Below are 22,858 nucleotides of genomic sequence, written 5' to 3'. Positions count from 1 at the left end.
CAAAAATAAATAAAAATTAAATCTTAAAAAAAGAAAAAAAAAAAAGAATTGTGCTTCAAATTACCCTAATCAAGATGTGGAGGGATTCACTATAAAGACACTGGATACAGTTGGATTCTCGGCTACTAGCAATAGCAACCAAACCTGGGCATCCGAATCGAGAGAGTTACAGGGGAGCCTTGGGGGCTCACAGAACGGAGGGAAGCTGGCAGTCTCGGCTTGGGAAAGAAATAGAACTCAGGGCAGCAGGAGTCACAGCTGTGATCCTCCGTCCTACAGCAGGAAAAGGCTGGTCATTTGCTGTCACTGCAGCTGCCATGTCTGACTTCCTGAAGCTCCTAAGGACTTACTTCCAGTCCTGGGAGAGTGTCCATCTGGCTGAGCCTGGGCCACACTGTACAGTGACAGGGAGCGGGAGGCCCTGGCTCTGAAGTTTCTAGAGAGGAAGGCACTTCTGCTCCCTGGGACCACTTACGAGGAGTGGTGAGGGGGCGTTTTAGGAAGGAGAGGTTGAAAGCTGGGAGCCAAAAACGACGCATATTCACTTCCAAGACCATCTCAGAATTCATGGGCAGAAAGACTCATGAGGGATGGGATCCAGAAACAACTAGAAGGCTCTCTTTCTCTCTGTTCCCTCCCCCCTCCCCCATCATCTCTTTTTCTCTGACTGCAGAACTTTCTCCCTGCATGGAGCTCTTTCTGAGGCTCCGTTTTATTCATCTGAGCTCCAGCCACACACAGAAGCTAGCATCTCAGTTCCAGTTCCAGATTCTTGGGAAAGATCATCGAATTGCTTCAGCTTGAATCCGGTGTCTTTCCCTGTCTCCAGGGGGGCGGTCTCAGAGAACATGGTTCTTTTAAATAGAGAAGACACCCCAAACATGTCCTATATATTGAGGAATAAAGTTGGGGGGCATTCCCACTAGGGGTTCATATCTGTACAGGTGTGGCTATGCATAAAAGAGGACTTGCTGCATGAATAAACAGTGTAGAGAAGTTGCAAAGGGGATGTATAACCTATAAAGAAAACTGGTTCTTCTCAAATCACTTTAGTCACATTGTATTTGCAAGCAGCTAAGTGCTTCTTGGATCCAATTTTAGCTCTGCCTTGCAGCAGGTTCATGTTACTTTATGCATTTGAATAGAGCCAAACTGTACTTCTTTAAAAATAGAACATAATTTGGACTTCCCCTAGATCAACAGGGCCTCTTGCCTTTCTTCTCAATGAAATTAAGTTTTACTCCCTATTTGGTACCCTTCTCTAAAACTGGAATCTGTCAAACTCCTGCCACATACGAGGCACCCTATAAACGTTGGTTGAATGAATGAATGAATGAATCAGCCAATTACTTCATCCAAAGGTTTTTTCTCCAGCAACACATAAAGGCCAAGTTCAGCAGCAAGAAGCTTGATCTACTCCACCTGCTTACAGAACGTCCCTCCCAATTCCTCCCAGGTTTCCTTCGTTCCATCTCCACTTTCACCACCTTGGGCCAAGTCACCGCCATGTTTCACTTTGACCCTCTGCTATAGCTTCTAACTGGCCTCTTCACCTCCACTCTAGCCCCTTGCACCCCATTCCCCCCAAAGCAGCCAGAGATGCTGAAAAGTAAACCAGATCCTGTCATCCCTGTGGACCTGGTGGGCCCTAGGCAGCTTCCCACAGGCCCTGTGTGGTTCTCTTCAGCCTCACCTCCTCCAACACCCCCTGCCCCCAATCTGCACTCCAGTCAGGATGTTCTTTCTTCCTGGACTCTTCCCAGGACCGTGACCCAGAGATTTCCTTCCTTCTCTTGAGAACCCTCTTGTCCTCTGCCCCAACCTCAGTCTTGCCCAGTAAACTCCTAACTGGCCTTCAGATCTCATCTCAAATACCTCTCACTGTCCGGGGATGAGATGAGGGCTCCTACTATCTGCTCTCACACACCACCATTTTCTATCCTTTATTGCACTTATTGTAATGGTGTAAGATTAGCTTGATTACTTGATAAGCGTCAGTTTCCCCCACTGAAGTAGAAACTTCGTGAGGTCAAGGACTACATTAATTTTCTCAGGCTGCCATAACAAAATACCACCAACTGGGTGACTTCAACGACAGAAATTTGTTTTCTCACAGTTCTGGAGGCTAGAAGTCCAAGATCAACCTGTCAGTCAGCAGGTCTGGTTTCTGCTGAGACCTCTCTCCTGGGCTTGCAGACGGCCCCCTCCTTGTGGTGTCCTAGCATGGTCTTTCCTCTGTGTGCATGCCTCCCTGGTGTCTCTTCATGTATCCAAATTTCCTCTTCTTATAAGAACCTGTCAGGTTGTATTAGATTAGAGCCTACTCTAAGAGCCTCATTTTAACTTAATCACCTTCTTAACTGGGGTTAGTGCTTCAATGTACAGATTTTGGGAGAACACAATTCAGCCCATAACAGGGACCATGTCACTTATGTTCACCGTTGTGTCCCTGTCACCCAGGACAGTGCTTGGCATGTTGTAGGGCTCCATACATACCTGTTAAATGAATGATTAAATTTAAGCCCCCTCATTTTACTTTTCCCCCAACCACATATTGTGCTAGAGGCAAAGAAGAGGCACAGATTGCAGCAGGAGGACTATAAGTGACCACAGTGTCTGCTATTCTGATCTTAAAATCACAGACCTTTGGGGGAGTGTTGCTACCTCCTGGTACCTTCATATAAGGCAAAGCCAGCCCCCTGTCAGCAGCTGACCCTTCCTGCCCTGGGAGTGTGTGCTACCCCCATGGGCTGCTGGGGGAGAAGTTTTGCTGACAGCTGCACACCCACACCCGTCCAAGTGGCCCACTTTAGAAGGTGAGTCACCCAACTGCTGGGAGTGGGTCCACACAGCTCCCGGAAGGCAGTTTAGCAACAGGTACTAGGACCTAAAAAAAGGCATGTCCTGTGCCCTTATAATTCCAAAGCTAGGAATCCCATCTGAGGAACAAGCAGAGGGGGGCTCAAGATGGGTTTATATCCCAGTTTTTATATAAAAAACGATTTCTCACTACTCTGATGGTAAGAAACTGGGAAGAGCCTAAATGTGCAGCAATGGGAGAAAGCTTTGAGAATTTAAGACATTCATATGATAGAAAATTAGGTAGCTATTGAAAAAAATTGTTTATAAAGAATTTTTAATGATGCAAGAAAATGGTACATGAAAAAGCAGGACACAGAACTGCACAGACACTCTGATCTCAGGTATACAATAAAGACTAATTTACATGCATATATACATGCAATTCACAGGAAAAAGTCTGGGCTGGTAAATAAATGTTAATACTGTATTTTTCAGACTCAGTGATTTCTTTCTTTTATGATTTTGTGTTAAAAGTGGCATGTGTTGTTTTTACAACCAGAGAAGAGGGATACAAAGTTTTTAAGGCAGCCGGCGCTGCCAGTCAATGAAATTCCTCAGCTCTGGTCTTCCCTAGCGAAAGCGCCGGCCCTGCGCCTGCTGCCCAGCGCGTCCCCGGGGCGGTCCGGCTGGCTCCGAGGGAGAGTGCTGGAATCCCCGCGGCGGGAGGAGGCGACGGGCTTGGCGTCGCGCACTGCCGGAGGTGGAAGGTCAGGGGAGGGGCCAAGCTTTTCTCCTGTCCAGGAGCGAGATCTGAACTGCGCTGGGCGCCCGGAGCCCTGGTCCAGCCCTCAGCCCTCGCGGCCGCCGCCCAGTCCGCTGTTCCACCGCCAGGTGCAAAATGCCGTGTCATTGGGAGAGTCTGCGGCCGGAGCATTGAATTACAGCTTAGCCGAGCCCGGGTAGGGCGGCGGGGGTGGAAGGGGAGCAGAAGTCCCTGTTCTCCTCGGAGCACCCGCTGACAAGCGGGCTGAGCGCAGCCGGGGCGCGGACCGAGTGGAGCCCACTGGAGCAGCCCGGAACTGGCCTGTTCCTCTTTAAGAGCCGCTGCTCTGAGCCGGGAGCCAGTGATCCAAGCCGCTCTCCCTCCGCCAGCTCTCTCCAGTGAGGGAACCCTCGAGCTGCGCCTCGACCGTCCCCGACCTTCCCCAGCCCTCTCCGCGCCCTGGGCGCACTGGGCCCGGACTCCCGCCAGTCATGCTGAGGGTCTTCATCCTCTACGCCGAGAACGTCCACACCCCGGACTCCGACATCAGCGATGCCTACTGCTCTGCGGTGTTTGCAGGTAGGAGGGGCCCGCGATCCCTCCCGGGAGGGGAGGATGGGGTCGGGGAGGAGACGCCGCGGCTCTCCATCCCGGAGAGAACCGGGACGTGAGAGGCCAGACTCCTCGCCCAGACCAGATTGACTTTGAGTGTTGCGGAAACACACACCCTCGGAGAGAGGCGACTCAGAGGGAAATTGAGGCAAGAGGGAGAGGTGGCTGAGCGGCCTGGAAGCTGAGCCCGGGTTGGGGCTAAGAGGGACCTGGAAGACGGGGCCAACATCTTTCCTCGCACTCTCTGGATCTCTTAAAAGAGGCCTTTCCGGGCTGTGTGCTGCAAAGCGTTGTACTGCAGGGCTCCCCGCCTCTCCCCGGAAGACTGGTCCCCGGACTATTTGCAATCCAGCTCTTCCCCCCGCCCCCCCTCGCGCCCCGGCCCGGGCCTGGCGGCTCTCCTCGGCCTTCGCTCTCTATTACAGGCTGGGCCGGCAGGCAGGCGGCCCCTGGGGGCAGAGGCATCGCCCATCGGTCCAGGGATCCTACCCTTGCTTTGGGCACAGGATGCGGGAAATTTAGCCTGTTGGGGGTGGTAGCTCCATCATCAGGTTGAGGCTACCTTGAGCAGGGGAGCCTGCTTCCCTATCAGATTGAGACCTCCCGCAGGAAGGTCTTTTCATGGTGATGAATGGACTACTCCAGGAGGTGAGGGCTGGGCCCTCTCTGCTTCTCTGCGACCCCCCTCTGGGTGGAGCCAGAGCTGGGGTCTACACAGCTGGGTCTGTGGGTTTGGAGCCATACTGAAGGAGAAGGACCAGAGGGCAGGAGTGTGGGAGCCCACCTCCCCACCCACCCTGTGGGTTCACTCTCAGCCTCTGTTACCTGTCTTTCCCTTTCTCCCCCGGAGATCTGGCTACATCCCAGGCCTCCGGCAATCATAGCATCGGCTGGTCCCTGGCCATCCAGCAGACATTCCCTTTCAGTTTCATGAGCTCCTGGATCTACCTGTTCCCAGACGCCCATGTGCCCATGTGCTCCTGGACACATGCACACCTGAAGTGCATGTGACACCTGCAAGTTCCAAGGAGTAGAAACTCACAGAACGCAGGCATGTGTCCATAGCAATGTGCGCGCGCGCGCACACACACACGCACACACACACACACACACATTCCTGGGTGTGAGATTCTGGGTTTCTCGAGGAGGAGTCGCTGAATGGGCCCTTGGCCTGGAAAGAAGTGTGCACCGAAGGGGGTAGGAGGAGCGGTAGGTGACACTCCAGCTGTGCTCTTTTCCTAACGCGTTGCTTTGACCTGTTCTGACCAGTTTCCCACAGTTGCCTTCAGAAATGAGCTTTATCAAGGTGTTTCCAGGAGGAGAACGAGGGCACAAATCGGGGGCCTCCATGCTTCCTCTGAAACCTTGGCTCTGGGCAGGCCAGGCCAGTGGTTCATCTGCATGGCCCGGACTAGCAGCCTGGCTGAGGGCCCTGGGCTGAGAGCTGCAGACCTCCAGGGAGCACCATTCACTCTGTAAATAGCCCCCTGGCTGAGGGGAGGGAGGATACATTGCAGCCAGAGGGAAAACAGGCACCCTGTGCTTTAAGCAGCTACTCCCTCCCCAGCACCCCTCGCCTGGCACAGGGCCCCCTGAGGGCTGAGCACCCTCTGGAGCTGTCCAGTGCACAAATGAAATGCAAGAAGGGTCACCTTGGAGCCCCTGCCTCTGTTCTCAGGGGTCTTATCTCCTCTGGCGTCCACTCAGCCTGAACCAGATTTTCCTCCACCTTCTCTGACCACACCCCCAGCTCCCAACACCTCCCCGCAGGACAACACACTTGACTCAGCCTTCATGGCGCCCCTACCCAGACCAAGCTCAGAACCCTAGTAAGAGAAAGGAAAGAATGAATAATGAATAATGAAAGGGGAAGCACTTTCTCACCCCAGAAGTGCTTTGCCTAGAGGAAATCCTGTTGTCTTCATTTCTACTCCCAGGGCCGCCTGTGGAGCAATCGCCCCATCCTGTATCCTCGCCCTGACTGAGCCCTTCCCCCCCGTTTGTCTGTCTGCTGTCAGTCTGCAGTCCTCCCCTTTGCCTGCAGCCTGGCTCCTCCGGGTGGGCTCCCCCTTCCCTGGTGATGAACGAGGTACACTGTGTGCTGACCGGGAGTGTCCCCCGCCTTCGGAGGGGGCCTTCTGGATCCCGCCCACTCCCAGCCATCGCAGTCACTGCCAGGCAGTCATGGGGAGCGCAGGCCCCCCTCCCCCACCCCTGGCCGCAGTCCACCTCCTGCGTGTTGGCCAAGCTCTTCACTTATGTCCAAATTTGGCCTCCCTGCGCCATTCAGTCCTGCTCACCCTCCTCCTCCCGACCAGGGCCAGGTTGGTGAATGATTACACAGAAGGCTCTGGTCTCAGGAGCACACTTCTCAGAGCAAAACACCCTTCTGGGAAGGCTTCCCGCACCAGCTGGCCTGGATCTGGCTTTCCCAGACCTGTTAGTTTTGGGGCCCATAGACCCCCCTCCTTTGGCTACCTATTTGTAGTATTTCATAATTTCACAGGTGCCTCCGCGCATGCATAAATTCATTTCCTGCTCACAGTAGCTTTGTGAAGCCAATGGGCAGGGATATCATCCCCTTTTACAGATGAACAGATGGGCCCAGAGAAGTGCAGGGGCCTTGCCAAGGTCACACAGTGGCCAAAGCACCCCCCCAACCCCCATCATCACGCCCTCTGTTGTTCTCAACGTCCATGCTCATGAATAAGAAAGTGCTTTGGAAAGCATACCATGCACTGCCCACACATGAGGCACCCTGGGCCTGAGCCAGAACAGGGGAGGGGTGTGCGTGGGGTACGCAGCATGGGCTGAGTCAGAGTGGAGGGGGGAGTGCAAGGTTGCAGGGAGCGCAGTGTATGATGAATGACCCAGAGATGGAGGATTCCAATTTTGAAAAGTGTATTCATCACAAGGAGAGAGAATGGTCATTCATTAAGCACAATGTACCATTTTCAGATGCTGTTTCTTCAAAACCCCACAACGATCCTGTGAGATATATTTAACTGATACTGTGCTTACTAGATGTAAGCACTGTTCTAAATAGAGCTCACTTACTATGAGTTCTGTCATGTTTGAGTTGTAATTTGTACCAGGCCCTTATATGCAGACGCTTAATCCTCCTATCAACCATATATGGTAGCAACCATTATCACCCCCATTCTACACCAAAAAGAGGTTAAGTCATACACTAGTAATTAGTGGAATCAGGATTCAGGCCCACACAATCTGGCTCCAGAACCCCATCTTTAACTGCTCTACCATTTCCCTCTGGTCTTAGCTCTGATTTATAAGAGACAAGCAGTAAAAGGTGGAGGGGCAGGAGTGGACCCAGGTCTGGCTCACACCCCAGAGCCCAGTCTCAGTCTGCATGTGGCCCCCTCACACCCTGCCTTATCTCACACATTGTCCCTGCTGCCACCCACTCTCGTTCTCCCTCAGGCCCTGACATCCCCACTCTCATTCTCTGGTCTGGAGGATGCTTTCTTATCTCAGAGGGGTCTCTGCCCCTCTGCATCACCCTCTCTGCATCTCATGGGACCGGTCACCAGTTGGCCCAGGTTGCTCCCTCTGGGAAGTACTCTTGTGCTATGCTATCTCAAGGCCTCTGTTAGGCCTGTGATGGCTGTTCAGGGACTGACATGCATCATGTCATGCATGATGCATCATCATGTAGCACTGAGGTGGGCAGCCTGCAGTGGGTGTGGCAGGCACTTGGGGGCCTCCGGAAAGGGGGCACTGTAAGCATAGACCCCAAGCTTAGCCAATCCAGTGGGGTGGAGGGGCTCAGGAGTACAGATAGCTGGCAGCCTTGGTCACATTCCAGTGGGATGAGAGCATGGGACAAGAATGAAAGGACGGTAGCTGAGAGTATTGGCTGTGGACCCAGACTGCCTGGGACCTTGGATTTGGAATTCCAGCACTGTCATTTTCCAGCTGTGTGTCTTTGGGCAAGTTACTTAACCTCTCTGTGTCTCAGTTTCCTCATCTATAAAGTGTTGATAGTAATAGTACCTGCTTTGGAGGGATGGTTCTGAAGAGTTTATGTGTTAATCCACATAATACACTTTGAATAGTGCCTGGCACTTAAATACATGTTAACTGTTTTACTATTATTATATATGTTTATATATATATATTTATTATAATTATTATTATGGTTAACATGTATTGTACATGTACTAAGAAATCACTGCACACATCCAAAAAGCCTTTCACTATCTTTTTTGCCTGGTCCGGCCTATCACCAGCTCTGTTGGTTCATCTACTGTCCTACCAGACTAGGCACAATGTGCTGAGAAGTGAGTGGCCATCCCCTCGGCCCCAAGGGACCCTGGTCCTGTCTCCTCTAGCTGCTCCCCTCGCACCCCCCGGAGCAGTCCCTTCAGAGGCCAAGACATATGTCCACTTGCCTGACGGCTGGCTGTGACCCTCACCATCGGGCTAGATCTTTCTTGGAAAAAGTATCCCTCCAGTGACTCCCTGAGCCCACAAACCTTCTCAGTCCCTCTCCCCAGGCCAAAATCTGTTTCTTTACTTCCTGCATGCTGGCCTCTTTCCAGATTGGTTCATTAGGCTGAAATGTTAGCAAGAAGAGCACTAACATCTATTGTGCACCTACTGTGCGCCAGGCGGGCACTGGGCTGGAAACCTTAGTGTTTGGTTTAATCCTCCCAACAGCTCTGTGAAGTAGCATTCTCTTGATTTCACAGAAGTGGAAACAGACTCTGAAAGGTCAAATCTCACGTCTTGGGACACATGGCTAGAAAAGGGTGCACTGGGATGGACGCAGGGCCGTCTGATTGTTCCTGCTATGGGAGAGTTCTTCCCAGGCAGTTGGTCACATGACCATGGCCATAACTAGAATCACTGCTGTCTGTGCAGTCTCTACCCTGACACCCCTGGTAGACATGTGACTGCCTCTCTAATCCCAGCTGGTCGGATTGGGATATCCTTGGGACACAAATTCTTCAATGAATGTGAGGGGGGAGGGCAGAAGGATGCTTTGGACCATCCGTACTCCTGTAAGTTTTTGGACTTTGGCAAATGTGCCCTGAGGAATCCTGTAAGCTCACATGCAGAGTGTTCGTCTCAAGGTTGTTGTTATTGGAAGCAGAGGGCAAGGTTTATTTGCATTCTGGATACCCCATGTCAGGCCTTGGGAAAAAACAAGGCCCCAGACATTAGGAGAACTGAGCCAGAGGAGACCAACTCCAAGAGCAAGAAGAGGCTCTCCTTGAAGTATCTCCTCCTTGACTGGCAGGGAGGAAGGACCCCATATAGGTGACAGGAGAGGGTCACAAACCCACATGCCCATGGGAGCATGGCAGGTGGCGTAACTAAGGCCAGAGGGAGAAGCGCATGCATATTGGGTGAGTGGTAGCGAGTAGGGCAAGCCGAGATGCATGCTCCCGGCTGCAGGTGCCAGATGATCAGTGTTAGGCAGGAAATTAGGGATCGTGTGCCAGCTTCTCCGATTTGTCAAGGGATGCTATAAATCCAGATCTCCTAATGTTTAAAGTACAATTTTGTTATAAAACATTGTGTTGATCAAAGACAGCAGGTCTATGTGCTGGATGTGTCCCAGGGGACACCAGTGGCAGCATCTGATGGTGTTTTGTTTAATCTGGGAGACCTTGGTGCTTGGACTCTCCAGGGAACAGGCAGCCAGTCTCCTCTCACCTGAGATCATCAACCAGCACCTATCCATGACTACACCGATGGGGTAGCAGGGGAGAGCTTTAGTCCCCTCCCCCCCTTACCTCTTTTAGCTCTGAAATGTCCGTTGCGCTTAACATGAAATTGTAAGTAAAAACTGGGCTTGCTATGCAAATTCAGCTTCAAAGCAGGTCCCCTTGAGGCAGGAGATAGATGAGCCCCAGGCTGAACAGCTGGAGTTCATCCCCTGTGGACAGATACTCCAAAATAGCAGGAGGGAGGAGAAGATAAGCCCTGCCCAGATAAGAGATAAAAGACCACATATTCCTCATTCTCGAAGTCAAGGAGACCTTCCCAACTACACATGCACAGAAAAGCTCCTTGGAGGTCAAAAAGGGAGGGGGCGCCACCCCATAGTAAGCGATGTCAACCTACCCATAGGCCTATTCTCTAGAATCCATCTTGGTTAAGAGATGCGCACACACACAGAGGAGGACGCTGAGATATTCCAAATATGGACTCAGAACCAGCAAAGCAACATGACTGGTCAAAGGAAACCCAGAAGAAATGCCCCATAAAAGTCATTCAAACTACCACAACGGCGCGACTCTCTCTCTGAGCCCGCCCGTGTGTCTATCTACACGTACTCCTTTTCCTCCTAATAAACACTTTACTTGTTTCACTACTTTCTGTTTCTTTGTGGAAATTCATTTTCGTGTCACTGGCCGCTGGTCTAGTGGCTAGGATTCAGTGCTCTCACTGCCGTGGCCTGACTTCAATCTCAGGCCGGGAACTGAAATCCTGCTTCAAGCCGCTGTAGGCCGAGGACACCCGAGACCACCCTTACCCACTTGCTACGCAACAGTGGCCCCTAAGCTGGCCCTGTCACCTTTGCAGTGGGGCTGGAGTTGTCCCGGATGCCAAGGAGTCGCCCTTACCTGGGGCCTTAGGTAGGATGCAGACCGGGCTCTTGGTTAGTGAGCCCTAACTGATGGTGGGGGGCACGATGGTCTCTCTCACTCACATAATGGTTGATGTGTAGGCAGCCCAGGCTGGTAAAGTTCTGACCCACAGGGCTGTCCAGGCCCCCAGATCCTTTCTGTCTTGTTTCTCTGCTATCCCCCGTGGTCCCTTTGACAACGTGGTTGGCGTGGTGGATATTGTACTTGGCTCTCCAGTGTCCCTTCCACACCATGATAAGGCTAAGCCAGTGGTTCTCAAAGAGGATAGTACTGTCCCCTTGGGGGAATTTTGGATCTGATGATTTGGGATAGGTTTTCACTGCAGCCTGGGCAGGAACACATAGCCCTCCTGCTCATATCGCATCGGTCATCACCTGGTTTCCTGGCCACATCCAGCTCTGCGGGAGTTCTGGGAAATGTAGTCTATTTATGTGGGTGACCATGCTTCCAGGTCAAGCTCCTTGGAACACCTCTATGGCAGGAGGGGAGGACATCTTTGAGGGGGACAAGTTGAGGTCTCAGCACACTGTCCGCAAGAGCTGCATTCCTGATGCAAGTCCCCTTGGGAGGAAGCCCCCTTGAGCACCAGGCCCCAGGATGACATCTCCAAGGGAAGAGTCAGCCATCCTTTCAGGGAGAAGTGAAGGGCAGCCAGGCTGGGAAGTTGGAAGTTGGGATGGGAAAAGAGGCCTCAGGAAGTGTCCAGGGCTCAGGCCACCAGCTGCTGCTTTTCTGGTGTACTGAACAGGTGTGTGGAGACCCTGTTCCTTGGACATAAGCCAAGGGTTTGCAAAAGTCCCTTGGAATATTCCTCTGGAAATATTAGATATGCCCCTACAGATTTCCTGTGCCACCTCTGACCGATTAGAGCAGGGCTAGGGGGCAGGGTGTGGTGTGCTGGGGAAAGCAGCAAAGTCAGGAATTATTATGATGGTAAAAAATATCCTCAATCATCAGATCCAAAATTCCCCCTAGGGGGCAGTACTATCCTCTTTGAGAACAGCACACTTAACATCACGGGGTGGAAGGGACACTGGGGAGCCAAGTACAATGTCCATCACACCAACCCCAGGCCAGCCCTTCCTATCCACTGGGAACACCTGGCTGCCTGAGACAAACTTGGGCTCTCCCCTCATCGACCGACTCCACCATCTAGCTAGACATCAAACCAGCACTTAAACAAATAGTTAACTGCTTACAGTTGGGACAAGCGCTAAGAAGGAAAAGTGCTGCTGTGCAGTTGTTTGCCAGAGGACCCAGCCTAGACCAGGAGGTCAGAGGCTTCCCACGGAAGTGATGAGGCCTGAAGAGTGAGTGGGGGTGGCCCTTTAAGAGAGGGGGGAAGGCAGGTGCAGGTGGAGGTGACAGCAGAGCTTGGAGGGAGTTTGGAGGGAGCTCAGCATGTTCCAGAAACTGAGAAGTCACTGGAGCTGGAGCTGGAGAGTGAGGGGCTGAGGGGTCTTACCTTGTATGCAGAGGAAAGTGAGCCGGGCTCTACTGCAAGAGCATGGGAGGCCTTGGAGGGGTTTTACGAGGGGAGGGACCTGATTATATTTAAGATCACTTGGCTCCCGTGTGGATAATGGACCAGAGGTGACCAGCTAAGAGGCAGCCAGGCAGAAGAGGGTGGTGGTGGAAATGCCTTGGTGGAGGTATTTGGATGCTGCGGGCACATAGATGGTACCAAAGTCAGTAAGGATGACTTAGGCTGCAAGTAAGTGAAATCCTACCTCAAAAAGGCTTTAATAATAAACAGTCTTAAAGTGATTTTTATTCCCGATACAAGTCCTCTTGGGAGGAAGCCCTGTTAGTACCAGGCCACAGTATGATCCAGAGACCTGGTGGGCTCTGGGCATATAGAGTGGACAGCTCCACAGTCACCCTGGACCCAGGCCGACTCCATTTTTCTCTCTGGTCTGCCGTCCTTGGTGTCTGCTACATCTTAGAGCTGGTTGGCCATTGGATCCACATGCTTCCTTATTCTCACGAAGCAGGAGAGGGAGTTGGGCTTGTTCATTCACGGAGGATAAGTTATCCCTCCAGGAGAACATCTCGGGACATATGCCATCGCTGGACCAACAGCTATTGCCAGGAGATGGTCTCAGATAGGTCAGGATCTGGAGCTAGGGCTGGGGGTAGTACCCGAATAGTCGGCTTCTGCTGAGAGGGAGGAAGTTTGGATGTTGGAGAGGAAGTAAATGTCCAGCTCATCATGAGGGTTAGTGGGGTCACCCAGGGAGAGCGGTAGAGTCAGGAGGAAGAGGGCGCAAGCCAGCTAGAGAAGGTGCAGCCTTTAAGGTTGGGGAGAGGACAGCCTCAGACTTGTCATCGAGTGGGTGAGGGCGGTAGGATCTAGTGCCCAAGTGCCCAGGGGGGCTTAGGAGTACGAATGATTCATTTATAACAGCAGGAGAAAGAGCAAAAGATTTGGGGGCAGGAGCTGACGGGAGTTAGGAGGCCGGGAGCCTGAGGAAGTTCTCTACTGTGCATATAAGAAGCAAACTAAGAGCGAGGATGGTGATGGGATGTTGTAGGTTTGGGGAGAGAAAAGTATGAAATTGTTGTCTAGGAGAGAGGGAGATTGAAGGGGCTGTGGAGATGTAGTGTGGTTGCCTATCAGCACTCAGGATCCACCAGAGTCAGGGGTGGGAAATAACAGGTGAGGCCAGCAGGTTAGCTGTGTTATTCTCCAACACCTTTAGTGCTTAGCGGGCTGGGGTGGAGCAGGCAGAGCTGGATTTCACCACGTTGTTGTTTAGCCACCTGAAAATGCTGGATCTTCAAAACAAGAGAAGAGAAAGAGAGCTGTGATCTTGTGCAGCAGAATGACGATAACTAGTCACTGAATTGAGGCTGAGTGAGGAAGCTAGTGAGGACCCGGGAGGTGGGAGGAGGGACAGTGCCTGTCGGGTGCTCGGCGCTGCAATGTAGGGGTATAGAGGTGAGAAGCCACCTGTGGCCAAGAAGTTCATCTGCTGGAAAGGAACCAGACGTAACACGGGAACGCGCGCTAAAGGCTGTCACCGCTCGAGGCTCACTCTCTAGGCAATCCCCCTCACGGTCGGGGCGAGGGGACCTAGAGATTGCTGCTGGGGATGTGGCAGGGTACCGAGCGGGCAGGATGCAGACCTCCGCCTCCGGAGACGAGTGACCCCGGACTGCTCTGGAGAAGGCTCAGAGGCCCTTCGCGAGAGTTCGAGCGTTGGAGTCTCTCGGGCCTCCGGGGCACCGAGGGCGGTCGAGGGGGAAGGTGGGCCGAGGCGAGCGGCGTGGGCGCCAGGGGCTCAGGGCGCAGCGCGCGTTCGGCCGCTCGGCCGTCTCCTCCTCTAGCGCTCGCAGCGCTTGCAGTTTCCCGCGGACACACTCTGGTCTCTGAAGCCGGGTTTCCCCCACCTCCCGCCTTCGCACCCAGTTGCCCCTGGGCGCTTCGGGCAGGAGAGCAGCGGAAGCGAAGTCGGCCTTGGTGCGCTCGGGGCCCGGGCGCGCTGGCCGGGCGGGTAGCCGGGACGGTGCGGGCTCCCGCTAGCAGGCGGGCGGGCGACGCTTCCCAGCTGCGCAGCCGAGCCGTGCGCCCCGCGTCAGCTGCGCTTCCATTCCTGGTGGGGGCGGGGACCCGCGGAGGGGACCAGCGCCCCCGCCGGCGCCGGGCTGACCCCTGGCCCGCCCCGCCCTCCGCGGGCAGGGCGGATCCGGACCCGGGACGGAGGGGAGGGTCCACCCAGTGGGTGTCCGGTGTCCTCGCCGCGGCCTCTCCCAGGCGCCGGGACTTCTCCCGCGGAGGCGACAGCTCGCTCCCCTCTGGTGCGGCTGCCGCGGAGCCGAGCGCTTGCTCGGTGGGGGCCGGCCGAACCATGCTGAGCTGCCAGCTGGTGAGGGCCAGCAACCTCCCCAGTGTGAAGAAGGACCGGCGCAGCGACCCGGTCGCCAGCCTGACTTTCCGAGGTGAGAGCCCCGTGGCCGTGGCGCCCGTGCGCTCGCGCCACCGACTCTGCGCGCGCACCGCCGGGTCTGCCGCCCCGGCTCCGGCGCTAACTGCAGTCCAAGCCATAGTTTCCTCCCCGTCAGCAAGGACAGAAATCTCAGAGAAATTTCGGTCCTATCTTCTGCAGAGGGGGCGAGGAGGATGCAACCGAGCACGATAAATGCCACTGTGCTCAGAAATTTTGGAAAACCGGAAGTGCCATAATAGGTCAACAGTTACCACTTAACTAAGACCGAAGCCCGGAGGGAATAACGTGCGAGCCCTTAGCGGGCAGTGATGAGGGCGGGGTTGGAGGATGGGTGCGGAAGAGAGAGGAATAGGATCGCTTAAAAACTGGGCGTGGAGACCGTGAAAGTTGTGTCTTGATTTCATTCATTCATTCGTCCATCTTTCTTCAACACTGGCCATATTGAATCGGCCGTGTCTCAGTTGGGAGGAAAAGGGATAGAATAGGGCGGATGTGGCCTTGATACAAAAAATTTTGAGAGTTCAAGGAAGCTTTTTAAATGCAAAGAGCCTAAATGCCTGCCTGTGGTACTTAGGCAAGAGAAGGTCTCTCTCTGTTTGGGGCAAACACCCCAAAGGACTCAAACCCCTCCCCCTTCTCACCAGGCACCCTTAACTTCCGCCTCAAGGCAGACATTCCCACGGGAGGAGGTATCTCAGGAGGGGAAAGGGAAGAGGAAGGATCTGTCAAAATTAAGAGAAGGAACAATGGCAGTGAGTCAGGACCCCAGTTATGCAGAGAAAGATAATTAAGGAAAGGGAGAGGGTTTTCCTCTTACCACGAGGTGTATCCTGTGGTTTTGTGGAATTAAAAAATGTGTGCGGCGCAAAAGGTGGTCAAACGGAGAGGGACAAGTGGCTGGTGTTTTCAGGAGGTTAGAAAAAGGTGGGACCACCAAGGGGGCTCTTTAGCTCTGACCCACGGTCGCCATCTGCGCCCCAAGCACCCCGAAATGATGATAACCGTAGATGAAAGACACAATTTGGCAAAGTGAGAACTAACTGTAGCTTTTATTCTTTGTTGTGGGACCATTTACATTTTATTCCTTTTTTGAAAAGTGTGAGTCGAAACAGTTTAGAAAACTCTTCTGTTTTCCTTAATCGGTGATATTCCTGGGTGCCTACTATGAAATGCAGCGTCCAGACAAGGTCCCTAGTTCTCCCTTAGGTTCAGATTCTGCCTAAGCCATTCTTGTGCGGAAATTATGGGGCCAACACTGGCTGGGAAAGAAGTTCCCCAAGGACCCTGAGCCCAGGGCCCTTCATCAGCCTAGGTCTCTTAGATGCTTTGGACTTCTTTTGCATCTGTTCACCACTCTCTTTCCCTGGTTCTCTAACGGTTTTGTGGTAGCTACTAATCTCCCCATTCTGCAGACAAGGAAATGGAAACCTGGGGAAGTGTCCTGGTCATGGCAGGGAGTGCTTGGAGTGGGCAGTGCCCTTGAGTCCAAATCAGTTGAGGTCCCTCTTGGCTGTTGCCCCAGCCCAGGTACCCCGAGCACATGCACCTGCTGTCCTCTCCCCATCTCTGCATTCCCCTCCCTTTATAATGCCTTACTGTTTATTTGCACTGATGAGCTCCTAGCAAAACTGAAATATAATGGAATGTACCATCTCCAGCTGTTCAAAGTCTATTTATCTTTCAAAGCCCAGCTACAATGCCACCTTCTCCAGGAAGGCACCCAGGATTCCCCTGGCTATCATTAGTCTCTCCTCTCTGGATGCACAGCACCTTGTTAGGTCTGCTAGTGCACTCGCCCCAGCCGGGCTGTGCTCAGTACTTTGCTCCATAATTAGGATCGCAGGACTCCTTGAGGGCGGCCTCTTGTCCTATTCATCAGGATGCCTGGTGCTGAGAGCGAACAGGTGGTACTCTCTAGTGTGTGCCCTTTCTGGCCCAGTTACTCACCATCTTCCAGATGTGCCTGGGAGTCTCAACAGTCTGGGGCAATGGTTCTCATGTTTTACTGTGCCTGAGAATCTTCTGGGGATTGTGCTTGAAAGACAGATTCCTGGGTGCTATCCATAGAGGTTCTGATGCAGCAGGTTTAAGTGACCTAAGAATTAGCATTTCCATACCTGATGCAGGCCATTTTGGAACCACATCTTGAGAGAAATTGATGTGAGATGTGGTGAAAGGTGAAATTAATGGGACCTCCCCCACCCTACAGGGGTATTCATGCTGGACTTTGGGGCTGAGTTGATGCTTAGGTAAAGGGGCTGTTAGAATCAGGCCCAGAATTTACAGATCATCTAGCTTGGGGTACTCAACCCCGGCTGCACATCAGAATTGCGTGGGGAGCTTTCAAAAAGACCACTGCCAAACTCCCTGTCCCTCCTCTCTTGAAGTGAAACTTCTGGGGGGAGGGGCCCAGATATAGGTGTTTCTAAAAAATCTCCAAATGTACAGGAAGCGCAATCAGGGGTGAGAAGCCTTATCGGAACACATCATGGCACAGAGGGGACTGGCCTGCTTGCAGAGAAGTCTCCACACTGTGTGCTGGGCTCCCACTCGGAGCAGAGCCTGAGGAGCATGGGCCTGGCCAGGTCCACTTGTCTCACAGTTGTTCCCGGCATTCCAGGCTCAGATGTAATTTCAGGACCTGCCTCCCAAAATAGACTATGAACTCTGGGAGGCTGGACTCTGAGGGCCCTTTTATGTGTTCCCTCTCTCAGGGCTTTAGGATAGAGGCTTTTAATGAATACTTATCATCCCTTTGTTCTTGTATTAATTAATTAGTTAGCATGACTAACTACCATGAGTACCTGGGCCATGGTAGAGATTTTTGACTGACCATCTGCGTGAATGAGCAGCTTCATTTCCTATAGCATTTAATGAGCTGTACTTCTCTTCTGCCCTGCCCATTTCCCACCCTCTAATGTCATGATTTACATCCCTTCATTCATGCATTTAGTTCATTGAACAAATATTTATTGAGCACCTACTACATGCTGGGTGCTGTTCGAGGGGCTGGGGATGCATCCAAGAACAAAACCAGATCCCTGTTCCCTTGGAGCTCAAACGTCTTATTTCCTTGAAGTTTGGGTCTCTTGTGCCCCCACTTAGTGACTTTCTACCCTGCTTCCTCCAGGCTCACCAGCCAGAACCCGAGTCATTACTGCCCCTTCCCTTTCCCTCCTCCCATCAGTCCTCTCTTCCTCCCCGTGTCTCTCCAGTCGCTCTCTCTCCCTTCCCCCCTCCCCTCTCATCTATCTCCTGGGGGATCTTATAGAACCAGCTGTAGGTGGGCCCACGTGACTTACCTGTATAGGGAAGGTGAGCTGCAAGGACACTGGACTCTCTGAACCTAGCTTTTTGAATATTAAAAGTTACTTTAAAGCATGGAAAATAGCCTGTTTTCTTCAGGTGAACGTAACATGTACTCAGTGTAAAAAAGGATGAGACAAAAGTAAAAAGTAGCCCCCCATCCTTATACTTCAAATTAACTTGTCAACAATTTGACGTATTTCCTCCAAGATTCTTTTTTCTCTTTTTTTTAAAAAGCAATTTTAGTGTGAAATTTAACACCTAAGTAAGTACATAAAATATAAATGTACGCTTTAATGCAGTTGTTCTCAGTTGGCGATTTTGTTCCTCAGGGGACATTTGGCAATGTCTGGAGACCCTTTGGGTTGTCCCCACTGGGTGGGAGGATGAGGTGCTATTGGCATCTACCGTGGGCAGAGGCCAGGGATGCTGCTAAACGTCCTGCAGTGCACAAGACAGCTCCATGACACCCACAGCAAAGACTTAGCCAACCCCAGAAGCTAATACGGCCAAGGTTGAGGAGCCCTGCGTTAATGGATAAATTATGAAGGGAACACCCATGTCTGTCACTCAGGTCAAGGAATTGAACCTTACCGGTCCTACCCCTCCACCAGAAGTCCCCAGACCCCTTGCCTTCCTCCCTAGAGATAATCCCATCCAGATATCTTTTTTCCAGATGTTTGCATATTTACATTTTCACTCAGTAAGAAGCCAGGGGCATTTTTGTATCAGTAAATATTCTTCTACACACCTTCCAAGTTTTATTTTATTGCATGGATGCACCATAATTCAGTTAATCAACCCCCTATTAAGGAATGTTTAGGTTGTATCAATTTTTTAAATATTTATATCCAAAGCTTAAATTATACTGTCACTATGAGAAATATCCTGGTGACTAAATCTTTGCCCACTTATTTAACTATTTCCTTTTGGTAAATACTGGAAGTGGCGTTGCTGTGTCAGAGGTTATAGGCATATTTAAGGCTTTGCCACATTTCCCAAGTTGCTATCCTGACAGTCTGTACCAACTTTATCTTCCCATTAGCTGAGTTTGGGGGCTTGTTTTCTTATAATTCTGCTAACAGAAAGCATTATCATGCAAATTTTTAACAATTTCTTAGGTTCAAATAGTATTTGTGACCTTTCAATGTTATTGCCTATTTGCATTTATTTCTTACTGAATTATTGCTTTTTAATTTGCCCAGTTTGGGAGGGAAGAGATGTTTGTCTTTTTCTTCATTAGTTGTGAGTCCTCTTTACATATTAAGGACATTAAGATGTTGTCATAGATGTTTAAAATATCTTCCCCAGTTCTAATTGGCCTTTTGAGTTTAAAGACTACCCCTCTCAGAGAGCATTCCATCACAGCCAGTATATCCACCTGCCACCACCCCTTCCTGACTACTCATTTTCTGGAAAGTATGTTTTCAGTTAAGATTTAGAAAGCTGGAGATCGAGGTGGGAGTTCTTGAGGTGAGAAGAGTAGAGCTCTGCTAGGGAAGGCAGGGAGTGACTGCTGCCCAGTCTAGGGGTGTGCAGGCTTAAGTCAGGGCACAGATGGTGGGGCAAGTATCAGAGTTATCAGAGTCTGCCTACCTTTTTTGTTAGGGGGTATCTGTGCCAAGAAGTAAAGCAGGCCTTCCCTCAGCAGAAGCCAGGGCTACCTTTTCTCCGTTTACCACCATTTCTCTCGTCCACCAGTTTTTGGTTTTCTGCTGGTAACTTTGAATTCCTATCGCTTTGTTTATCTGCTGGGTATTCTTTTTTTTTTAATTAATTAATTAATTTATTCTTGGCTGCATTGAGTCTTTGTTGCTGCGTGTGGGCTTTCTCTAGTTGTGGCGAGCGGGGGCTACTCTTCGTTGCGGTGCACGGGCTTCTCATTGCTGTGGTTTCTCTTGTTGCAGAGCACAGGCTCTAGGCGCGCGGGCTTCAGCAGTTGTGGTACGCAGGCTCAGTAGTTGTGGGTCTCGGGCTCTAGAGCGCAGGCTCAGTGGCTGTGGCGCATGGGCTTAATTGCTCCGCTGCATGTGGGGTCTTCCTGGATCAGGGCTCGAACCTGTGTCCCCTGCACTGGCAGGCGGATTCTTAACCGCTGCACCACCAGGGAAGTCCCTCTGATGGGTATTCTAATGAGGTGTCAAGAGAGTGCCCAGCACAGAGCAAGTCCTCAATAAATATTTGTGGACTAAATGAGAGACTGCATTGAGGTTGCCTGCATGATCTGAAGGTGCCCTGCCTCTCTGACAGTGGGTCCTGTTACCTGACTGGTGGGCAGACACAGCCCGTCTCTCTCTCTTTGGGAGTCCCAGATGCCCCATCTCTTCTTCTCTCTGCTCCCTCTCTAGGTGAACGGCCCCACCAGCACTCGTGCATCCCTGTCAGAATCTGAGATGTGCTCTGCTCCCCCCACCCCCCCCCACTTCTGCCTTCCCCACCCAGATGCCTGTCAGTAGACCCCAGGCCTGCTACCTGTGTCCTCACCATCTTCCACCTGGACTTTAAAAAAAAAAATTGTGTTAAAATACACATAATATAAAATTTACCATCCTAACCATTTTTAAGTGTACAGTTCAGTGGTATGAATTACATTCATATTGTTGTGCAGCCATCACCACCATCCATGTCCAGAGCCCTTTCATCTTCCCCAGCTAAAATCTATACCTGTTAAATAATAACTCCCCATTTCCCCCTCCCCAAGTCCCTGGTAACTGCCTTATTTCATTTAGCATGATGTCTCCAAGGTTCATCCATGTGGTAGCATGTGTCAGAAATTCCTTCCTTTTTAAGGATGAACAATATTCCGTTGCACGTATATCCCACATTCTGTTTATCCGTTCATCTGTCAGTGGATATCTGGGCCATGGTGCCTTTGAGATGCAATGGGAAATGGACCAGTATTTCTCAGCCTTTTTGTAAATCCTCTTTGGACAGGCATTAGAAACATGGGAGCAGGTTACAGACTGTGATGTGCACCCTCAGTGAAAGTCCCTGCTTTGGCATTTGTCTTCTCTGTGATCCCACCAGCCCCAAAGAGTCCACTGAATCAGTATTACAAAGACAAGCATTTTGTCTGCTTCCGAAATGTACCGTGACCTTATCATCGTGTTGGGGGAGGGAGTCTGCCTTATCTCTGCTATAGGGAGATTGCCCGCTGGCTCTGCCAGAGATCGGGGTGCTCCCTTCTACGCTGTAACCCCTGTGCCTGTCCAGGCCTTGGTGGCGAGGGCAGGGCAGGGCTCACAAGCATCCTGGGCCATTGAAAGGGGTCTGTCCCCACTAGACGGGCCTGAAGGTATGAGTGAGGCCTGAGGCCCAGACCGCAGGGGAGACAGCAACCTAGCCGACAGGTAGACCTCACCAGGCGGGTAGGAGAGGGCAGTGATGTGGCTCCTCGAGTGAAGCCGCAGCCACGTCTGATGCTCAGGTGTCAGATTTGTGAAACTCCCACAGGCGGAGACCGCTCAGCCAGGTGGGCCCAGGCGCTGGTTGGGCAGGGTGGACTGTCCTCTTACCTTCACTTTGCGCCTATCTCTGAGGCTCCTTCTCACATCCCCTCCCACAGCCCGTGGTCTCTATCAAAACTGGCCCCAGTGGGGGACCAGGACGGTGCGCTACGTCGTTTTCTGTCACACACCTGGGCTCTCGACACGCAAGGGCCAAGATTTCTTTGTTCCAGTTCTCCTCTGACAATCTTCCTTTAAGGCACTATTTTCAAACTTTTGGGACTGTTATCCACAGCAAGAAATATATTTTACATCAAGACTTAGTACACCCATAAGTATGTAGGTGAAAATATAACCAAAATTTTCGAGTTATAGTACTTTTACACGAAAGATGTGCTCTGAAATTTTCTTCTCTAGTCTATTCTGTCATTAAAAAGACATATTGGTCAACTCACTCAATTGATGTCATGGCCTGCTAATGGGTCCCAATTTGCAGTTTGAAAAACACCACCCTAGGGACTTCCCTGGCGGTGCAGTGGTTAGGACTCTGTGCTTCCACTGCAGGGGGCACGGGTTCGATCCCTGGTCAGGGAACTAAGGTCCTGCATGCTGTGCAGTGAGGTCAAAAAACAAAAAAGAGAAAGAAAAAGAAAAACACTACCCTTACACCCATTGCTGTGCAGTGCGGTCAAAAAACAAAAAAGAGAAAGAGAAAGAAAAACACTACCCTACAGCCATGGGTGACTCCGGTCTAGGAGTGTGGGTTGAGTTGGGGTGGGTAGGCTGGGGAAACAAGTGAAGAATTTGCATGGGGCCCGGAAGAGCCTCCCATGGCGGGTTCACTCCCCTTCACTGAGTCATTCAGTCTGGAGGCACACCCTAGGGCTCCAGCATGATTCTCACGGATGCCTGCTGGCCCCCAGTTCTGCAGAGTAACCTGGGGAGAGGATGTAATCCCCTCGCCCCATCCCAGCATGAGCTGTGAGCTCTCCTGTATCTTTAACTATTGAGTCTGTTTATTTACAGACATAGCGCCACATCTCTCAAGGCCAGAATTGATGATCAAGGACAGGACAGGTCTAAATCCATGATGAGGAAGGAACTGTTTCCTAACTAGCAGCCTGCCTTCCTCTTCCTTGGCATCTGTAAGTCATGTGATTGTGCTGGGTTAATGTTTCATTTCTTTCTGGCTCTTCTTTGGGGCTGTAGAGGCTATCAGTGACCACTCCCTTCATGTCATCCAGAGGGTCCCAGAGTTGGCCCTTCTAACCGGGACTTAGTGAAATCCCATAGAGGGCCTTTGTCCTCCTCATCTTCAGGGAAGGCAGGAAGTAGAAAATGTTTAAAAGACACTTTGCA

The 22,858-nt window shown here is 51.6% G+C and overlaps 1 protein-coding gene across 18 annotated transcripts in view; it reads left to right on the top strand.

Moving 5' to 3' along the window:
- Nucleotides 1–3,576: 3,576 nt before the first annotated feature.
- Nucleotides 3,577–22,858, top strand: part of DYSF (dysferlin) — a 233,524-nt gene continuing 214,242 nt past the window's right edge. For 8 of the 18 annotated variants that reach the window (XM_036872995.1, XM_036872991.1, XM_036872993.1 and 5 more), the window contains exon 1: nucleotides 14,554–14,739. In XM_036872995.1, coding sequence (XP_036728890.1) covers nucleotides 14,649–14,739 — 91 coding nt within the window. In that variant the 5' untranslated portion in view covers nucleotides 14,554–14,648. Of the gene's footprint in view, nucleotides 4,145–14,553; nucleotides 14,740–22,858 lie in introns of those variants that run through there. The other 10 variants (XM_036872992.1, XM_036872988.1, XM_036872985.1 and 7 more) reach the window with 3 other exon arrangements.

Source organism: Balaenoptera musculus, chromosome 13 (assembly GCF_009873245.2).
Source record: "Balaenoptera musculus isolate JJ_BM4_2016_0621 chromosome 13, mBalMus1.pri.v3, whole genome shotgun sequence".
NCBI classification, from domain to species: domain Eukaryota; kingdom Metazoa; phylum Chordata; class Mammalia; order Artiodactyla; family Balaenopteridae; genus Balaenoptera; species Balaenoptera musculus.
This window is presented reverse-complemented; position numbering and strand designations above follow the sequence as displayed.